General features: G+C 39.2%; 1 protein-coding gene across 1 annotated transcript in view; it reads left to right on the top strand.

Annotated features, from left to right (window-relative positions):
- The window catches only part of PGM5 (phosphoglucomutase 5), a 167,046-nt gene that overhangs the window by 128,144 nt on the left and 18,545 nt on the right, over nucleotides 1–20,357 (top strand). Inside the window, exon 10 of the mRNA XM_039835897.1 lies at nucleotides 11,043–11,177. Coding sequence (XP_039691831.1) covers nucleotides 11,043–11,177 — 135 coding nt within the window. The remainder of the gene's footprint in view (nucleotides 1–11,042; nucleotides 11,178–20,357) is intronic.

The following is a 20,357-nucleotide window of genomic DNA, read 5'->3' on the forward strand; positions in this document are numbered from 1 at the left end:
CCCAAAAGGAAACCTGTACTCTTTAGCCGTCTCTCCCTTCCAGCTCCTGGCAACCATTGAACTACTTTTCATATCTATGGATTTTCCTGTTCTGGACATTTCACATAGGTGGAATCATACAATATGTGATCCTTTGTGACTGGCTGCTTTCACCAACCATAATGTTTTCAGGATATATATATATATATATATATATTTCATATTGTACTTATATCAGTACTTCATTCCTTTTTATTGCCAAATAATATTTCACTGTGTAAATATACTACATTTTGTTTATCCACTCATCAGTTGATAGACATTTGGGTCGTTTCACTTTGGGGCTATTATGAATAACACTATGTGAATATTCGTGTAAAGCTTTTGTGCAGACATAGTTTTTCAATTCTGTTTTTCAATTCTATTTGGTATACATATGAGTGGAGTTACTGGGTCAAGTGGTAACTCTATGCTTAACCTTTAAAGAAACTGCCATACGGTCTTCAAAGCAATTACACCATTTTACATTCCTACCAGCAGTATACAAGATTTCAATTTCTGCATGCTTTCATGTAACAACTGTTATTGTTACATGTCCTTTTGATTATAGAATACTATTTTAAAACAACCTACTATATTATGGATTATTTTAAAATTAAGATAGGAAGAGATTTAACCTTTATGAGGAGAAACAGAAGTATGCCTCACCTAGCAAAATCCAAAGGAAACAATGCAACATCTTCACTTCTTATGGGAGACAGATGCCTGTGGCCTCCAGTGTTTTATTGTTTTGGAGTCAGACAGATAGGTTTGAAGGCTAATATTGTCACTGCCTATATCTGTGACTTTGGGCATGTTACTTAACTTCTCTTTACCTCAGTTTGGGGATGGGAGCAGGTGACACTAGCAATAATTACCATATAGGGTTATGGAGAAGGTTTGAGGAGAAAGTCCCCAGTCAGGCACAGTGGCTGGTACCCACATGATGCTCAAGAAATATTAGTTCCTTCCCCCTTACCAGGATCATCAACTTGCCTGAATATCAGTTTGCAGAAAGAGCGTGAGTCATGTTTCAGTGTACAAGCCTGAAGTCAAAAAGTCTTGGGTTTGAATCTTCACTCTGCCACCTCTTTGCTGGGTAATCTTAGGCAAGTTATTTAATCTCCGTGTGCCTGTCTCTCCTTGTCTGTGAAAACAGGAACAGTAATTTCGTTTACCTCATAACCCTTGGGAGAATTGTGAGATAATACATATAAAGTCCTGGCACATCATAAACACTAATAAATGGTTAACTAAAATAAGTTACATTAAAAGAGCATCCTTGGGAAAGAAAATTTGGCACTTAACGAAACATATATGATAAGAAAATTAGGGGAAAAACCATACGACTTTGCAGGGGGTCATGTGAAGATATGGGAAGGCCTTTTCAGTTTCTGAATTATCGGTGAATTGATTCAAAGTCACATTTCTCTGTCTTTCCTCAGTCCCCCTCCCACCTTTGCCCACCCCTCTACTTTTCTTCAAAGAGGAAAAGGTTTTTTAAAGTAGCTCAGTCTCCTTTCTGTCCTTGATTCGAGATTAGAGTCAGGAAACAGACCGTGGAAAAAATCCGTTTAACATATATCCTTAGAAATAAAGAAGAAATGCTTCTCCATCCAAAATGAAATCAAAACCCCCTTTGGTGATAAGATCCCCGCCCCGCCCCAACCATTCTACTGCTGTGCAAGTGTCCAACAAAATCTATCCTGCCTGTGAGACCCAGTGGGAGTCACTCAAGGAGCAAGAAGGAAACCCCTGAAGTATCCAAACCCTGACATTAATTCCCAGGGACCTCAGTGGCCTGACTGCACCCTGTCAGGTCTCATGGAATTTGCCATGGCTGCCTTCAAATGACTGAATTTTTGTGACGCTGGGAACCAAGAGAAAAGTTGATGTGTGCCTTCCATTAAACAGGACCCAAGAGAGATTCTGATTTAGAAATACCAATTTAATGAGGCATGGTTCAACAATTGAAGTTCATCCTTCTGTTCTTCCCATGAGGATATGTCACTGTTTATTTTCAGGTAAAATCTAGTCACATGAATGAATAATGATGGTTTCTTCAAATATGAGTAAGAAAAATAAACCAATAGCTACTACGCGAGTAGGGGAGCAATTTGACCAACTTGCTGACTAATTTAAGAAGGTCCCAATTTTTGCCTTGTAAAGAGATGGGAAAGATGAGAGTGTTAGGTGACCACTCTTTCCTCCAGGGTGAATTCTCTGTGCAAACATCAAGAGTTTCCTTGGTGCTAGACACTCTCTCTCTTCTCCCCATCATTAATATCCTGATGAACATTATCAACACCCAAGTTATCTCTTACCATTATCCCTTTTATGTCCTCCTTGTAGCCTAAAACTCCTGGAATCACCACTCAGAACTCCATGATTATGAGACTCTTTCAGTTCTGACAGAAGGAATACTCTGATCCTAGAGTTGTGAAATACAATACAGAGATGGAGCTAGCACCGGTTAATGGTATATTGCCACTATGGTGGGCATCAATCCAGAACTATGACCTCTATTTTGAAAATTAGCTTTGAGATGAGAAAACTTGACATTTCAGGAGCAAAACTGAAGCAACTAAGTCTCTCTTTATGACTCATCCAACTCTTGAATTTTTATTTAACAAGATCAAAAATCATGAAATTCTACCAGTGCTAAAGTCATTTGCAAGTAACATTTCAGCTGATATTTAAAAACCTGATGTAAATAAATGCATACCAGTTAGCTGATGTGGAAAACCAAATCCAATTTGATTATGTCAGGCTAACTCTGAGATTCTTAATACCTCTTCAAGTTATGCAGGCTGTGCAGAAAGATTTTGATGTTGTCCTCAACCTGGAAAAAAAAAAAACATTTGAAACTAGTTCAGAGAAAAAGCACACTTTGAAGACTGATTCTGAAGTCAGTTTGCTTTTAGAGTTGTTAGTTTAATATGTAGGAAGGTGTCTACACTTTTTAATTTCAGTATTTAGAAATAATAAAGTGAATTAGCAATCTTGAAATCACATTTTAGTCTGGCATGTGGTGCTTCGATATATACCATGGTGTTGCCGTCCCCTGGTCAACAGATATAGAGAAGTTTACCAAGGCCTCATCTCTGGAAGCGTCAGATGAAGGCAACTGAATGGTATCAGCTAGACAATCTGAGGTGCCTGGAGGGGTGCTTTATTCAGAGCTGACTGGTCAAGCTTCAACTTCAACCTTCAGTTTTTATTACATTCTAATCAAAGAACCAACTGAAAGACTGTCATTAATAATATATATGATTGTCCTATAATACGCCACTTGCTGAAGTGTGGTTTGACCATCTAGAAGTAGAATTTAAGAAATCATTTCAGTCATACTGATTATTCCACCTATAGAATCTAGTTAAATCTGAAAGTATCTACAAATAGTCCTTCTATGTTGAGTAACAGATTTAGGGAGTGAGGTGTTTTCATTACATGTATATTGTGATTAAATTTGGATTAAAAAATCCTTACCTGTTGCCAGTTTTGATGTTGAAAAAAATCTCCATAATAAATATTTTCCTAACTTAGTACAACAGAGAATTAAGTAGTTGAAATTTGATTCATTCATGTATTCATCTACTCAGAATTTACCAACACTTCTATATACCAGTCAGTTTACTGGGCATCAAGGATACCGCATCACACAGAACAGTCTGTCAGGGAAGACAAACTGACATTAAACTTGTAATTGCTGTAGAGGCTATTGAATGTTATTAGAGTGAAAGAACTAATTTGGGAGTGCATATCAGGGGGGAATGTACTTAGACTAGGGCTTTGGAAAGCCTTCTATGGGAAGGCGACATTTAAACTGTACTCTGAAAAACGAGTAGGAGCTGGCTCCGGTGAAACCATCTTATCAGACTACATGCTTTTCTTCAATCAAATGTAGTTATACCATTATTCAGCTTTCCAGATAAAGAGCTGGGATTTCTTATAGGCAATAACATTCTCAATGAGATATTATAATACCTATGATTATGATTCTCAATTTCAGTGCTCATTCTATAACGCTGCAGTTCTGGTAAATAAAGATAATTGGGCCTCTTGGTAGGACACCTTGAAAACCACAGATTAAAAATTCTTTTTCCTAATAGCTATGATATTGTCTGTTTGTCTTCCAAGGAGCAAACACATATTCAGTGCTTGACAATGACCTATTGGCTGATTTGAAAATAGAGAGAGAGGACACTGTTTCTAATTAGTTGGGAAGTTCTTATTTCCCTGCTTCTGATTCATTGGAGTTTTGTTATAATGAATTACCTTCTCCTGACATAAGATGATTGCTTTAGAACTGTCTTCTGAAATACTAATGCCTATGTGTACTCAAGTGGGCATCCATTGGTAAGAAACAGAAATATAAAAGAAAAAAGCTGCAAAGGATTGCAGGAGCTAAGGGAGGAAGCTACTCCTGTTGTCTGGGTGAAGTGAGTCTGAATCCAGAATATTCCAGAACTGCTCCCTCTCTGAGACCATGCCCCTCTTCCTTCTGCTCCTCGGAATTCTGTACGAATTTATGGCTCTGCCTCCACACTTCCCTCCCCGAGTCAGTGGGATGATTGGGGGAGGGTTGCTGTGGGGAAGAGGAGAGCCCCCTGCCCAGTCCCGTGTCCATTTCCCTCGGGCGGTGTTGAGTAAACAGGAGATCAGCAGTCATTTTTGGCTGAAGATATGGGGAAATGGAACGTGTGTGACCTAGTTCTGTCGTTCCAAATTTGCTAGTTGGAATCTGAATGAGAAATAACTATTAAGTCTTCACTCTCCAAGCAGCCTTCTCATCACCTAATATGGTTTTTGCTGGATGGGTGTTTTAGAAGCACACTTAAGAAGCAATTTGACCTTGATTACCCCTGGATAATTACTTGGAATCGCTGGCCTCCAAGAGTGCTGGTTGGTTGTAAGATGAAAATTGCTTCTAAGAGTAGGGCAGCTGGGTATGGCTGTGTAGTCGGTGAACTGCACAGAGATGCTGGTCTAATGGTGGAGAGGAAGCTGAAGTCCAGGCCAGCCAAGAGGAAGGATGCTTTTCTGTAATTCGTCCACCTGTTTGTAATTTATATAACGGCACGGTATGGACTAGCTGCTGCCCTTATCAACCGCTTTTGAACTCATGCTTGCAGCTATCTATGACTTAAACAAAGAAAAATGGGTAATTCTAGGTAATTTTTTTCATAGAGAGATAATGGCTGTCCAATCCAAATCTTCTGCTACATAAACTACATGTTTTCGTCTACAAAATATGGTGCAGATGTTACACAGCAATATTTTCACCTTGAAGCTTTCCAGATAAATCACTGGGATTTCCTGTGGGAGATAACATCTGAATTAGGTTCACAGAGTCTTTCTCTTCCAAGCCTGTCCTGTCTCCAGGTTTACATGCCTGGTGTGGCCAACTGCCTATATATGTGACATTGTACCAGATTTCAGGGCCATATGCTATTTTTCTCTGGAATTCATCCTAAGTCGGTATTTGACTAGGTCAGATGCTGCCAAATAACTGTTGGTAATGTACAGTTCCTCGTTCCCTGCCTGGCTGCAACATGTCCTGCATACTCCAAACTAACATCTGGCAGTTCTATATGCATTTAGCAACTTGTGGATTTCCCTGCATTGATTTACACAAGGGCTTTAGAAAAGAATCAACATTTATTTATCAAACATTTATCAGATACCTACTCTACATAAGGCTCTGTCTCACATGAGAAGCAATATGTGACTATCAAGCAGTTTCATATGGTTCAACCTGAAATGATAAGCCTGGAGTCAGAGGACCTCGATTGAAGTCGTCTCCTCCATCTACTAGATATGTGACCTCGAACAAGTTTTTAACTTGCCCTTTCTTTTCAGTAAAAGGAAGAGGTGGACTGGTTGACTCTAAGGTGCTTCCTTCCGGACTTTAAGAGTCTAAATTGACCAATGTGGAGGAAGCATTTTATTGCTAAGAAGCCAGTTCAGTGGAAGATGGTGAGAAGATAAATGGTAACAGACCCGTGAATTTAGCAGTGATTTCAGAAGGCATGGCAAAGTTCTTAAAATAAAATTAATCTTATTCTGGCCTAATTTAAAATAAGTATGTAGCATGGCATCACAAACCATCACCATTTAGGCTTTATTTAGCAATCTTTTGCAAATCTGGAAGGTTGAACGACTTAGAGAATAACACTATTTTCATGAAAAGTTTTAACATAATAATATTTATATGGCGACATAATTTTCAAAGCACTTTTTGCATACATTTTCTGATTTGATGCTCACAACAACCCAGTAAGCCAGACTATATTATTTTTCCTCTACTTTTTGGGAAACTAAGGCTTAGAGAGCTAAAGTGACTTACTCAAGACCACCAGCTAATAAGTGGCCAAGCCAGAATTCAAGCCTGGGTTTTCCAGTTGTTATTCCTGTATCATTTCCAAACTGACTCTCCAGGTAAAGCGAAACAAAGAGGGGGCAAATCTGGAGATGGGGAATAAATGCTGTAGAGATAACTGGAAGCAGGTTAGAGGATTTTTGTGTGGCGATACCTGCAGGGGACACATAGTCCTTTAACAATCCTTCTTCACTGGGACAAAGCTAAGGTGGGCAAAATCTTCGTCATATAACTACGGGCACTCAAAGGGACGAAAAATGCCAAGCTGCGACTGAAGCGCCCTTTGTATACACCCACCCAATAATTAACATTATCTTCTAATGGATAAGGGCATCTTTTACACTTCTTTGAGCTTGTAGCTATTGCGTCATCCTGGACATTCCAGCTCCTATAGCTGCTGTGGCAACTGAGGTATTATGGATTCAGTCACTGTGGCTTCAGGAATTCCTTAGGAGATTATGCTTAGGGTCAGATGGCTCAGGACGAGATACTTCTAATGGTTCTTCTGCTGACAAGCCACTAGGAGGCTTTCAGAACCGAGCGGCGAGATGATATTTTATTATCCCCCTGTGTTATGGCCCTCCTAAGATCCCAGGCCAATGGTAGTATATTTATGAAAGCTTCAATCTTAAAGTGATCTTCCTTGAGAATGACTTGTAGTATGGTCTAGTCACTTGATCTATGAGGCAGGGGACCCAGAGAAAAAAGGTCACTAAAATGGAGTCCACATTTGGTTACACATTAGAATCACTGGAGAGCTTTTACATTCCTAATGCCCAAGTCACACCCCATACAAATAAATCACAATGTCTGTGGTAAGAGCCAAGTATCAATATTTTTAAAAAACCCCAGATGATTCCAATGTACAGCAAAGTTTGCAGTTAATCGGCTTATGCTATGATTTGTCTAAGATCGTACAACTGGGGACAGGAACCCCTCATGTTTCCACTCAATTGTTTTTAGCCAAAACCAACCCTGGCCCTAAAAATGTGGGATGAGTAAATACAGTAGAGTAGATTCCATAATGATGACATCCCAGGTAATTTCTATTTATTATTTATCTCTCACAACTGCCTTTCATGGTGAATATATTAGCCCAAATTCACAGTGTTTTCATCTGGCCTGTGAGTCCTTCTAAAATGTGGAAGGAGGCCTTCCAGTGGTGCTCACTCCACTTGTTGAACACGCAATGGCATTCATTCAAGAAATGTTTAAGGAAGGCCCCCTGTGTGCCAGGTGTTGTCCTAGGCTGTGTGGATAAATGGTAAATAAGGAGCATAACGCTTTGCCCTCCCGAAGCTTATCAGCTAATGAAGGACCGAAAGACATAATTCAGCAATTCCAACACTTCAGGGTTAAGGCTGTGATGGGAATTTATTTTATTCATTTGTGCTGGGCTTTCTTTTTTTCAAGAGGATTTGTGGCAGCAAAAACACACATAACGAAGTTGTTAGAATATAAATAAGAAACAGAAATCAAGACTAGGGAACATATAAATAAATATAGAGAGTCAAGAACAGAAGAAGAAAAACTTATAGTTATGTAAGTCATAAGGATCCACTTGGGCTGAACCTCAGTTTTGGCATTAAGTGTCCTGGCAGCCATATTGAAAAGGGAACTATGGTTAATTATAAAGTTCTTATTGTAAGAAAGACAAAAATACCAGTTTCTCAGGGAAGGAAAGGTTTTCCTAACATTTGGCTCTTCAGGAAATGTCTCATGTGGAGTTTCATACTGTCTGCAACAATATTTGTGACTGCAAAATTGGGTTTTATAACACAGTGCCTTGCAGACCCTGCAGTAAAAGTGAGGATATGAAATTAAAATGCAATTTAATAAATCCATTTCTGTCATGAGTAGGTGGTGAGAAGTAAGTTGATTGGTATCAAATATATGTCCAGATGACTCTATGGCTAGAAGCTGGAATATCTAGGGGAATGGATAAATTGGACAACCTTACAATAGTCTTCATAATTTCTCTTTACTGGGATTTTGATACAGTAGATGGTTATCGTTTCTATTTTGGAGGGTAGAGTTGAAGGATAAGTATTCCATGTTGTGAATAATGTAATGGTTAATGCCAGGGGTCAACAAATACTTCCTTAAAGGGCCAGATAGTAAATATTTTAGCCCTTGTTGATCAGATGGTCTCTGTCATAAATATTCAACTTTGCAGTTGTAGCACAAAAGAAGCCATAGAAAATACATAAGTGAATGGGCATAATCATGTTCCAATAAAACCTGATTTATAGAAATAGTTGCTAGGCCAGATTTTGCCGACAAACTGTATTGCCAATCCAAGGTTTAAGTTTTGTTTTTTTGTTTTTGATTTTTGTTTTTTAAAGCAAAGTATATGATTGCTATACTTCTATTGGTATTACAGAACATTTGGAAACTTGGCAAGTCTTGGTCAGTGGTGACTTTGGCCTCATAATTTAATTGATAGTAGGTAATGATACCTGCTGGAGAGAAGATGGCTCATGTTCAGTTTGCAAATTCGTTACTTTCATTGGAGAAACAGGAAGACCCCAAAACAATCCAATACAACTATTCACACATCAAAGTGACACTCAACAGACATGGAACTAGGGTTTTTGCAGCATGGAAATAGGCTGAGTCTAAAAATTTTTTGTTTCACATGGAGAAGGAGAATTATGATGTTCCTCACCTGGAAGTCTCACAAAGCCACACGGATTTTCTACGAAGATATCCTGGTTGGTCCCTTAGGAAAGAGAGAAGGTGTTGGATAATTTCCAGTGGGCTCATGTGTGCTGTTTACTCCTTTATCATCTTTTCAAAAGCAAAATCTATTCCAGGCTACCAGTTGTAGATTCTAACCAATCTTCCGTGAGTATAGCAAAAGATATGGCTACCCTTAGGAAAAAAACAATATGATTTCACTATAAAAAAGCCTTCATTAAGAGCGGATAATACATGTTGATGATTTGTTATGACCTGGATTTTTAAATACTTCCCACTGGCCGTAAACTAATCTGGGGGACTAATTGTGTAATAGGAACTCCCATAAAGGGTTAAGTCTGAGAGGTCATCAGAAGAGGTGGCTTCACGTGATTTGGAATCTGCAACAATGGGTGGTTTAGGACTTCAGCTTTAGATATTGCTTTAACCAATTTATGGATAATCCATGGTCCTGAGCAATGAATTACAAACTCATGTGCACCATAGGTAGTGACAATGGGAAAATAGGCTAAAACAGAAATATCAGCTTCAAAAGAGTTTTTAAAAACGTGGTTATAAATACAATTGTGGAACTTTTGGGGCTTTGTTGTCAGTTTGAACATAATTTGGTATATCATTCTTTCTAAATAGTAGGGAATTGTTTCTTTTGCTCCATTTAGAATTTAACTATTCACTTCTCTGGCAGCATATAGTGGTTAAGAAAATGGTTTCTCTTCATTGTAATTGACTACTCCAGACCTATGGAGAACAAGTACTGTGTCTTTATCTTTATATACCCACGGTTTTGTACATACTTGATCCTTAAGGATCACTCTAAAATATTTGCCCAAGAAATGAATTCTAGATATCATCATCCTATTGCAAAACTAGCAACATAGAATGGTAGGTTGCCATAAGGGAAATAGCTCCTTTTTGTTGAACAAATTGTGGTAGACCTTGAACTACTCCAACAGAGACTAAGGCTTTTTGTTTTGGAATTGGAACAAAATATGCCTACAGAACTTATAAAGCAGAAAAACGCTCAGATGGATTCATAGTGGCATACCCCCACCCCCAGCAGATATCACCAGATGAGGATGGGGTATGGGGTTGGTAGTCAGATTTATGTAACAGGTATCATATATATTTAATAATGGTTTATTCTTAACAAGCAGGACTTGAGACCAGAGAAGTTCCAAGAAGTCATTATTTAACAATCTATTAACAGATATTTTTTAAAAATATCTTTACCACTAATAAGAAATGCATGGAGAATGGGGACATTCTGAGCCAAAAATAAATTAACACTGGGCAGCACTGAGGTGCAGCCATAGCTCTGCCCTCACCTCACCCTGTTGTCCAGTTCTTCCGAATAAGAAGGAGAGAGAGAGCCAAAAGGATGAAGATGTACACAAGAGCCTTTAGAACCCAGCCGAGGCGCCAGCCCTGAGCACTTCATTGTAGGATTCCATTGCTACCAGAAACACAGAGAAGATGAACCTAAAGCAAACCCTAACATTACATGGGGATAACCTTGACACAGGTAATTTGTCTTACTATAATAGATAAATTTCCTGCCTCCATTGCATCCAGGTCTACAAGGGATGAACTTTGGCCCCAGGGACATTAAATATCTTTCATTATTACCTCTACCTCTTTCTGATTCCCACATCACCAGACCAAAAAAACTTGAGCATCTGTTCATAGTTTTGTTCCTAACCCTCCCCCAGCATTAACCACAAGGCAACAGAAATAGAATAAGGAGACAAATGGATAACCTTAAGAAGCCCCTAGGTTCGCCTCACTGTCCTGCTTGGATGAGTGTCCAGAGCCAATTATAAATTGTCATGACCCTGAGTATCTTTAGATCATAGGAATAAGCTGATCTCCAAAATAGGTATTAATTATTTTTACCTGTGTATCCATTTGTTTGCTGACCCATTCTGAATGTTCTTGATCCCAGGGTCTGAGGATCATTTTTTCAGATGCTTCAAGACTCATCTTCCGGCTCAGCTCCTCCAGTGGCGTGCGGGCCACCATCAGGCTGTATGCAGAGAGCTATGAGAGGGATCCCACCGGTCATGACCAGGAGCCACAGGTAACCAAAGCAGAGTCATGCTCCCAACACTGCGTGTCTCATTGCTCCTGGTAAATTCAGAGAGCTGCTGTGTGCCATTAGTGGGTGTGATTTTACTTTCTGGAGAATAAATTCCATATTGATACTTCCAGCTGAAGAACAAACTTAGAGCGACTCCAAGTAAATTTAATTCATTAGTTTTGGTGTTTGAAATAGAAAAATTACTCTCTAGCATCTATGATGGGTTTAGACTAGTATTTCTCCAAATGACTTGCCTTCTCTTGACTGCTCAGCAGTTTGTTGATTGGAGTGACATCAAGAGGAGGTGCCTTGTATAGATAAGTCATGGAAATTTTGAGTTACAGTCAAACTGATCAAGCTACTCAGAGCCTTGACTATGCTCATGCAAATTCTGAGTTTTCATGTGTTTGGAAAACTCTAGTTTGGACCATGACCTTGAGGTGCCAATATAGATGCTACTCTAGGCTTCCTCTCTGACATTGCTGCAGAGCCCAGAATGAGAGGAGGGGCTACAGCTGGCCTGAATTTGAAGTTAAGGGAAGACACTAACGAGGCTAGGCCAGCCAGTATTTGGCAAAGCCCCCTATGGTGCCAACAATAGTTCTTAATTATAAGAACTCACTTAAAAAAAATAATAAATGGCACAAGTATAAGCTTCCCCACTCCCATATTCCTTAAAGCTCCAGGCAGTATTAATTAATACCAGAAAGGACCCACTATAATGTTGGGTACTTCCAGCTACACTGCTGGCTGCTCCGGCCCCCTTGCTCTTTGCTTCAGCCTGAGTTTTGAAGCAGTGTCATTGATGAGATGATTCATTGGTTCCGTCTGCAGTTCTTCTTTTGTGGACAAATGGAGAAGCAAAGAAAAACTCACTGCTTATTTTAAAGTCACTCAGAATTTCTAGTTATAATTTGCCATAGTTTTTTCCTGGATAGAAGAAAATACCAGGGAGGGGTTTCTTTCTTTGTAGTAGTTTAGTATTTGGATTTTTTCTTGTCTTTTTTTTTTTCCTGTGACTTTTTTTTTTGGAGAGTCTCAAAGAATTTGAGAGAAACGGTGTCATAGATCCTACACCTGACCCTGTAACTAGAAGATCTATCTGGAGTAAAATCATTCCGGATGGGGAAGTAGAGAGCTAGGAGGCCGAGAGCTGTCATCGGGGTTACCGAGAGCATGAAGAGACAGAGAATGAGGTCAGCATCAAGTCCTTGGCCCTTCCCTCTCAGGATCACAGGTTTTCCATGCAGGGATGGGCCTTGCTCTGCCAACATAATTTGTTAGTGAGTACATTTCACCCAAAATAGTACCAAATCATGCAAGAATTGGAGGCTTACCCTATCTTTCTGTATAAAACTCTCTCCTACATTTTATGTTGGAAAGCAAGATGAAAGCAAGGACCTGAAAGCCCAGAGCTACATACACGGTGAAAAATGATATTCCTGGCCTGACCAACTCTGACTCACTCTGACTTGAGGCTATTTTTTCCCCAACATTCTTTTCCCTATTTGCACGCGGTACATAGTTATGATACTTGCTTATTTTTATTTATCTTTTTCACTGACTTTGGGAGTATATATATATATATATCCAGGCCAGTAGACATGTTTTAAAAGCGATTCTATACACTTATTTTCCTCTACCTGTCTAGGTTTTTCTGGCTGGTCTAATAATCAAATTGACATGAGACAGATTAGCAGGAAGAAAACAAGTTAAAGTTTAATGTGATATATACCTTCTATACACAGGGTATAGACCCAGGAAAACTGAGCGACTCTGAAATGGCGGAAGCCACCACCTTAAATAATGTTGCCAGCTAAGGACAAAAGATATTGGGGGTGAGGAGTCAATTATAAGAGGTTACTAAGAAAAGCCTCACAAAAGAGGATAAGGTCATTATACAGATTTGTCATTGCCTTCTGCATTGGTAAGAGTTTCTAGAGGGAAGGTCATCTTCCTCTTCTTGGTAAGGTGAGGGAGACACCTCTACTAATGGAGATTTTCCTCAGAAAGGTAAATTGTCCTTACCAAAGCATAACTTCTACTCAGTTTGGGGAGCTTTTCCTATGTCTGCAGTTTCTTGAAAATAATCAGCCTACAATAATCCTTATTCCCAAGAGACACATTTTGGAGGTGGTGAATTTGCTCTCCTACAAGTCTCTGAGATGGTCCACAAAAGCCAAGTACCACTCCCCTCTTTTTTTAAAGACTTCCTTTGAAGTGGGAAACCTCCATAGGCCTGCTGCTAGAGGGCTGTGTGTTAAGTATTGTCAGGGCTCAGGGGAGGCTGCTCTAAAGTATTCCACAATGGCATATTGATTACTTTGAATTAAAGTTACTTGACCAGAAGCCAATGAAAGAAGGGCATATTGACCCTCCTAGAATGCAGGAATAAATCTCCCTTGTGAAAGGTACTCTCCTTGCTCCAACGGGGTGGAGAGAAACACTTTTATGTCTAGAGGTTAAGAATCTAGGGCTTATAAGCCTATATAAACAAACCTTTTTTTTTTTTTTAACTAATTTACTAGCTAGGCCCTCTTTCTGTTTAGATTCCTTACAAATGAGCATCCAAACCTAAGTTTCTTTGTTCTGTCAAATATTCATGAATTTATTGTTTTGTTTTGGGCTTTTTTTTGTCTAAAAATATATAAAAAGCTGGATTGGTTCATTATTCCTCTATCATTCATGATCTCTATGTACACATATTAAATTGTTTTTTAATCTGGTGTTTTTCAATTTTATTATTAGTCCATCCATAAATGTTGCGGGATTCTCCAACTGAGAGACGGAACACAGAGGCTATAAGCAGGAAGCAGTGTTTATTGATGCCGGCACGGGCTCAGCAGATTCTTATCCACAGGCTGAGCCCCGCTTGTAACATAACAGGCAGTTTTATACAGTCTTGTCATCCCTACACAGCTACAGATATAAAGAAGAACATTAATTGGTTGATAAGCTATGAGAAAACTGATGTTAGCCAGGGAGTCTTTGAGGTGGGGGGAGGGCAGTCAGGAACAAACTCGTTGGAGCAGGAAATGTCCAGGCAGTGTCAGGCTGCCACATGAGAACTTAAGAAGGGTAGAAGGAAGAATTTTCCCCTCCCCTACAGTATATATACACTTCAACCCACGGGTAAAGTCGCCACCACTGTGTTTTTTTCCATCCTGTTGGTTTAAAGAGTTTGCCATTTTGAATCGTTGGAGAGTCTTTTTACTGATACTGTTCTTCTAATTGCGGATATTCCTTCTCTTTCTAATTATAACGGTTTTCCCAGACCTGGATAGATGGGCCTCACAGTATTTTGTACATAACCTAGCTAAAAATTATACATTAAAATAAACCCCCTTATGAAAATACATCATTGACTCACCAACTTAATCCCTATTGCATAGTACATTTAAGTCAAGATATAATTTAGAGTAAGATTTTTAAGTCTTACACTTAAACCTCTAAGGAAAGGGAGAAGATTCTCTCAGCCCACCCATTTCAATTACTGATGAACTCTACCCAGGCATTTACATTTGACCGTTTGGGGCCTCCTCACACATTGTTTTCCAGGACCACCTGCTTCTGTGTTAGTAGAGCTCTAGAAGGAAAAGCCTTTGGTTAATTGTTAACAGAGATCAAAGATAAGGCGTTCTCCTTAAGTTGCTAGTGTTACTACTGACCCAGGGCCCCGCAGGGAAAACACCAGCCTGTGTTGCTTTCTCAGCCACAGAGAAAAACTTTTCTGCCATTCTGGCTTGCTCTGATTATCAGCAGCCCAGACAGCGCAGAACAAATATTCACCCTTCCCCGCCCCCACACTCCATTGAAGTGCCTAGTAATCTGCACAGATGCCATTGATAATCGTTCTAATTCAACAGGTACTTTTTAATGCTCTCACCCTCTGCCCCGCTCCCAACTCAACACCCATCTACTTTCAAGTTATTTAGCAAGAGGCCTAGAGAATTGCTTTCAGCTGGCTTTATCAGCATCTGGCTATTTTGCCTTGCACATGCATAGTTTCTTTCCCAGACATTTTAAACACATGTGAACGGAACTTGTTTTAAACTTTTGGACTGTGATTGCTTGGTGGAAGGGTTCATAGCTATTCTACTGAAGCAACTATGAAAATTTGTGATACAATCCATAGCACTTAAGTCTCTATTTTCACAGATTTTCCATTTGGGTCCATTTGTATAATTGTGATTATTCTACTTGTTTTAAGTTAATGTAAAATAATTTCTTACCTACATTCAAAAATATTTTTCAAACAATTCTATTCATGTGCTCTTAGGAATTGGTGGTGAGGGGAGGAAGGAGATGGGGAGGACGCTGATAAGATGAGATGGTGCTTGCTTTGCCCTCACTGTGTCCTTGGTAAATTAGGAAGGAAAGCTTCCAAGGCCTATTTCTGGAAGATTATGTAGTTTTAAAAATACAAGATTACTTTAATTTTACTGGCAATCAGTAGGCCAGCTGGTAATAATTTGGAAAAAGGGATGAGCCAAAAGGATTTAAATTCACAGGTAACCAGAAACAGTCCAATTGTTTATATTTTCTTTCCCACCAAGTGTATTAGCAGGGCGGCTAAGATAACATTTTATTCACCTTCTTTTCCTGTCCATTTGAGCCTGTGGGTGGAGTAGCTAATGAACAATAAAAGATCCTAAAGGAAAAGGAAGAAGTTTTCTTAAGAGCTGAGATAATTACAGACTGATAATCAGCTCCTGACTTTGGAACTTTTATTGCAGAATATAACCACACCCCACCCTATCCAACCCCTTGAAGAAGCTTAATTTTCTTCAATCTTCCTTCCAATTGAGGGACTATACGTATGTATTTCTGATCAGCTGCACCTAGAAGTCCTTAAGGACTAACATCTAAGCACCTGGAGTGCCTTTGGATTCATCTGTCAAACCAAAGGCCATCTGTCATTTTGCTCTACCTGTTATTATGACTTTATATTCCAGAAATATAAAGTACAGAGCCATTTTGTGTTACATTGAGAGAACACATAATTTGTCATCTAAGCCAGAATACCTTTGAGAGTGAAAGGAGGCACTAATAATTATGTTGAGACTATCCCCAATAACCCAGAACATCTGTTTGCTCTGGTTACGTACCTTTATACTATCTTAGAGCTACAGCTCTTTAGAGATGAGTTTCTGGGAGCACTAGCAATATAAACCTAATAGTACAGTGGGAACATGCCAGCAGTGAAGAGCTAGATCAGTGGTTCTAACCCAGACTACACATCAGAAGGACTTGGGAGGCTTGAGAAAAATACCCACTGATTCTCCTTTTATTGTTGTGCGGTGGGGTCTGTATGTTCAAAGAGCTTCCCAGGTGATTCTAATTAGACGAAAGCCTCTAAACTTTAATGTGTCTATTAATCACCCGGGGATCTTGTCAAAATGAAGATTCTGACTCAGGTCCGAGGAAGGCCATCGAGCCTGCATTTCTAACAAGATCTAGGTGATGTTGTGCTGCTGGTCCAGGAGTTACTCTATGAATAGCAAAGAGTTAAATGAACTGTGAAATCCTAGTAGCAGGACCTTGAATTCTTTAAAATCATAGAAAGGGCGACACCTGTTTTTAGTGTCCTTACATGCCTAGGCTACTGTCCTCTAGACTCATGTCTCCAGCTGCCCATTGAATGTCTTCTAGGCATCTCCAACTTGACATATGCAAGATTGGAGTCCTGCCAGCCTCTTACTATTCTCCTCCGCCACTCTACCCACCCCCTTCCCCCTGCAAAAAAAATCTTGCTTTTTTTCAGTTTTTCTTCGTGTCAGTAAATGGTGGTTCCATCCTTCCAGTTGGTTTGGCCAAAAACCTAGGATTCATCCTTGACTTCTTTTTTTCTTTCTTTCACATCCCATATCCAACAGCAAATCCTATCAACGTGACCTTCAAAACACAACGAGAGTCTGACCCCGGTCTCACCACCTCCATCATTTCTACCCAGAGCCAAGCTCTGTTCTCTCTAAATTATTATATTAGTCTCCTAACTGGTTTCCATCCTTCCACTCTTGCCCACTACCTGCCCACACATAGTCTCAGCACAGCAATCTGAATGATCTTTTAAAGACATGTTAGATAACCTCATTGCACTGTTAAATTCATCCAGTGGCTCCTCATCTCACTCAGAGAAAAGCCAAAATCTGTATCATGGTCTCAAATGCCCTACTGAAAATCTGGAAATGGCCCCCTTTCTACCTCTGACCTCGCCTCCTACCTCTCATTCTGTTTGTCTCCACTCCAGCCATTGTTCTGTGAACATAACCAAGAACACTCTGCCTCATGATGTCTACAAGGGCTGTTCTCTCTGCCTACATGCTTTTTCCTCCAATATGTGCATGGCTTGCCCCCTAACTTCTCAATATAAAGTAGCCCTCACACCAAAGTACTGCTTATCTCTCTTGCCTTCCTTTACTATTCTGCATAACATGTATCTCCATCTCATGTATATATTTGTTTATTTATTTATTTATTTATTTTTTGTCTGTCGACAGTAGAATGAAAGCACAAGGAGGCTAGGATGTAGTTTTTTTTCACTAAATACCACTGGGCATATGGTTAATGCTCAAAACAACTTTGCCAAATGAATGAAATATTCAGTGTTAATTACTTTGGACTATCTCAGACTGATTCTATCACCGAGGAAACTGAAATATTCTGCACTCAGTATGAATCATCAGATTTTCTCCTATGATTGAGAGTTTGAATAAAATCAGTTGCTATTTTTTAGGTCCCTACAGTGTGTCAGGTACCTCTCTAGATACTTTAGATACATCTATTATCTTAATCATTCTAGTGGCTCCAGAGGAGAATAATCATCCTGTTTTTACAGGTAAGGAAACTGAATCAGGGGCCATTCAGACCCATGGAGCAGGTAATTTCTGTTGGAGATATAAATTCAGTCTTATAATAAAACCCATGTTGTCTATGCTAATGGTTGAGGTCCAGAGAGAGAATTTCTTCTTACCTTTGCTTGAATCCAAGGCTGCAGGTGGAACTTCAGTTCAGTATTCTCATTGAGAGGTTTTTTTTTACTTACATCACTCAATTCTCTGATCCTTGGACACTAACTACCCTGAGTTAGCCCAGACTCCATGGATTAAAAGGGCTCAATCCCACAAGACTGCCCCCACTTCAGACACCAACTGCAAATGGTGTGCCCAGGTTACCCACATTTCTGCCTAGCCAACTAAAAAATCAGGTGTTCCTATGATCCGTCACCCCCCCACCCCCCGATAATTTGCTAAAACAACTCACAGAACACAGGAAAGCTCTTTGTTATTATTAGTGGTTTATTATCAAGAATACAACTCAGGAGCAGCCAAATAAAAGAGATGCATAGGGCAAGGTATGGGGAAAGGGTGTTTAGAGCTTCCATGCCTTCTCCTGGCTTGCCACTGTCCCAGGACCTTGAAGTGTTCATCCCTCAGCAGCCCTCCGAACCCTGTTGTTTAGAGTTTTTATGGATGTTTTATTATGTAGGCATGATCAAAAAAATCATTGGGCATTGGAAACTGAACTCGACCTCCAGTCCCTCTCCCTTCCTGGGAGGTGGAAGCGGGGCAAAAAGTTCCAGGCCTTTGATTGCCTGGTTGCAAGACCTCATCTTCAAGATATCCAGGGGCCCACCAAGAGTCACCTCATTAGCATAAATTCAGGTATGGTTGAAAGAATCTTTTTATGAATAACAAGGGACAACCCTATCACTCAGGAAATTCAAAGATTTGGGGGAGCTTTATAGCAAGAACCAGGGACAAAGATCAAATGCATTTTTTATTATACCAAACATAAATGTGGATAAATGTATGTTTTGAAAATAACTAGTTTTCTCTCCCTTAATTTGAATTAGCAATGAATAGCTCTTTAAAATTTATTAAAAGAATAATGTTCTAAATACATACTGGTTTTGTTCTATAGTTAATAGAGGAACTGAAGTGAGTGGTTAAGAATTTGGAGAATAAAATTAAAAACTGAAATAATATATGTGATGTGGAAGAGTTGGAAACAGATGGAATTCAGAAGTGACATAAATGGATATTCATTTAGACATTCAATTTTCCTGACAAGATGAAAATTTATATATATGTGTATATATGTATGTGTGCACACAAACACATGTACATACATACACACACATATACATGGTTTTGAAATCATACTAGATAAATATATATCAAAAACATTATGTTGTCATTTAAAAAAAAAAAAACCTGCATAGGGATGTAGTAAAAGCCATATATGCAAGGAAAACTTCATTTTATTTTTCTCTTCAGAGTTTGATCTGTATTGCTATTATTTGGAAATATCAGGTTGAGTGAAGTAATGTAGAGAGTTTGGAAAGAAACACATGGCTAAAGAGTTGGGATATAAACGCCATCACCAAGAGCTGGCTCATTTTTTGTGTGGCCTGGAAGTCTTCAGGAATTTAAGGAATAATGTGATGCAGAGAGATGACCAGCTGTTCTACATAATAATGAATATGTAATTTGAATACATAAACTCAAGCTGAACCGGAAGGGATTCAGATTGACTGTTAGAACAATTTCTCAACTGCCAAGGGCTCCTGCTCAATTAAGATGTCTAGTCTGTGCCTTTTTTAGAGGTCTCTATGACCACAGAGATTAAAATAATTTTTAAATATGAGTAAGGGTGGAAAGGACAGAGCAAGATAACATCTCTAGGTATTCCTCAGCCTTAAAATTTATATTCTGTGATTTTTTTTTTTTTTTTAAAGAAGGAAGTTGTGGTTCAGGTGGGTTAGATTTCCCTCTAGTGGTGTAGAAAGGTATTTAGTACAGCTGATCACAGAATCACTTGGAGCTGAATTAAATTTGAGAAGCAAAGATGTATATAGGTTTTCTATATTTCTACTCATTTAGGTGAATTGCCTCCTGAAAAAAATAAAACAGGGCAAACAGTCCTTTTCTTCATTTATATACTGAAATCTGGACTTACGCTCTGTTACTGTGGACAGATCATTTTCCCTGGAACTGAGAACCATTCTTGGGATGGTCATCTGATGATGTGTGGAAAACTCCCTTGGTCTGGGAATATGGCAGGTGTTTCACAGGGGCTGGTGACTGTTACAGTCCAAGGCTCTTTAGGGTTTTGATGACAATGGGACTTTTCCTTGGAATCAGAACTCCCTTCAAGGTACTGACTGTGTGCTGACTT

The sequence above is a fragment of the Pteropus medius genome, unplaced genomic scaffold (assembly GCF_902729225.1).
Source record: "Pteropus medius unplaced genomic scaffold, Ma_sr-lr_union100, whole genome shotgun sequence".
Classification (NCBI taxonomy): domain Eukaryota; kingdom Metazoa; phylum Chordata; class Mammalia; order Chiroptera; family Pteropodidae; genus Pteropus; species Pteropus medius.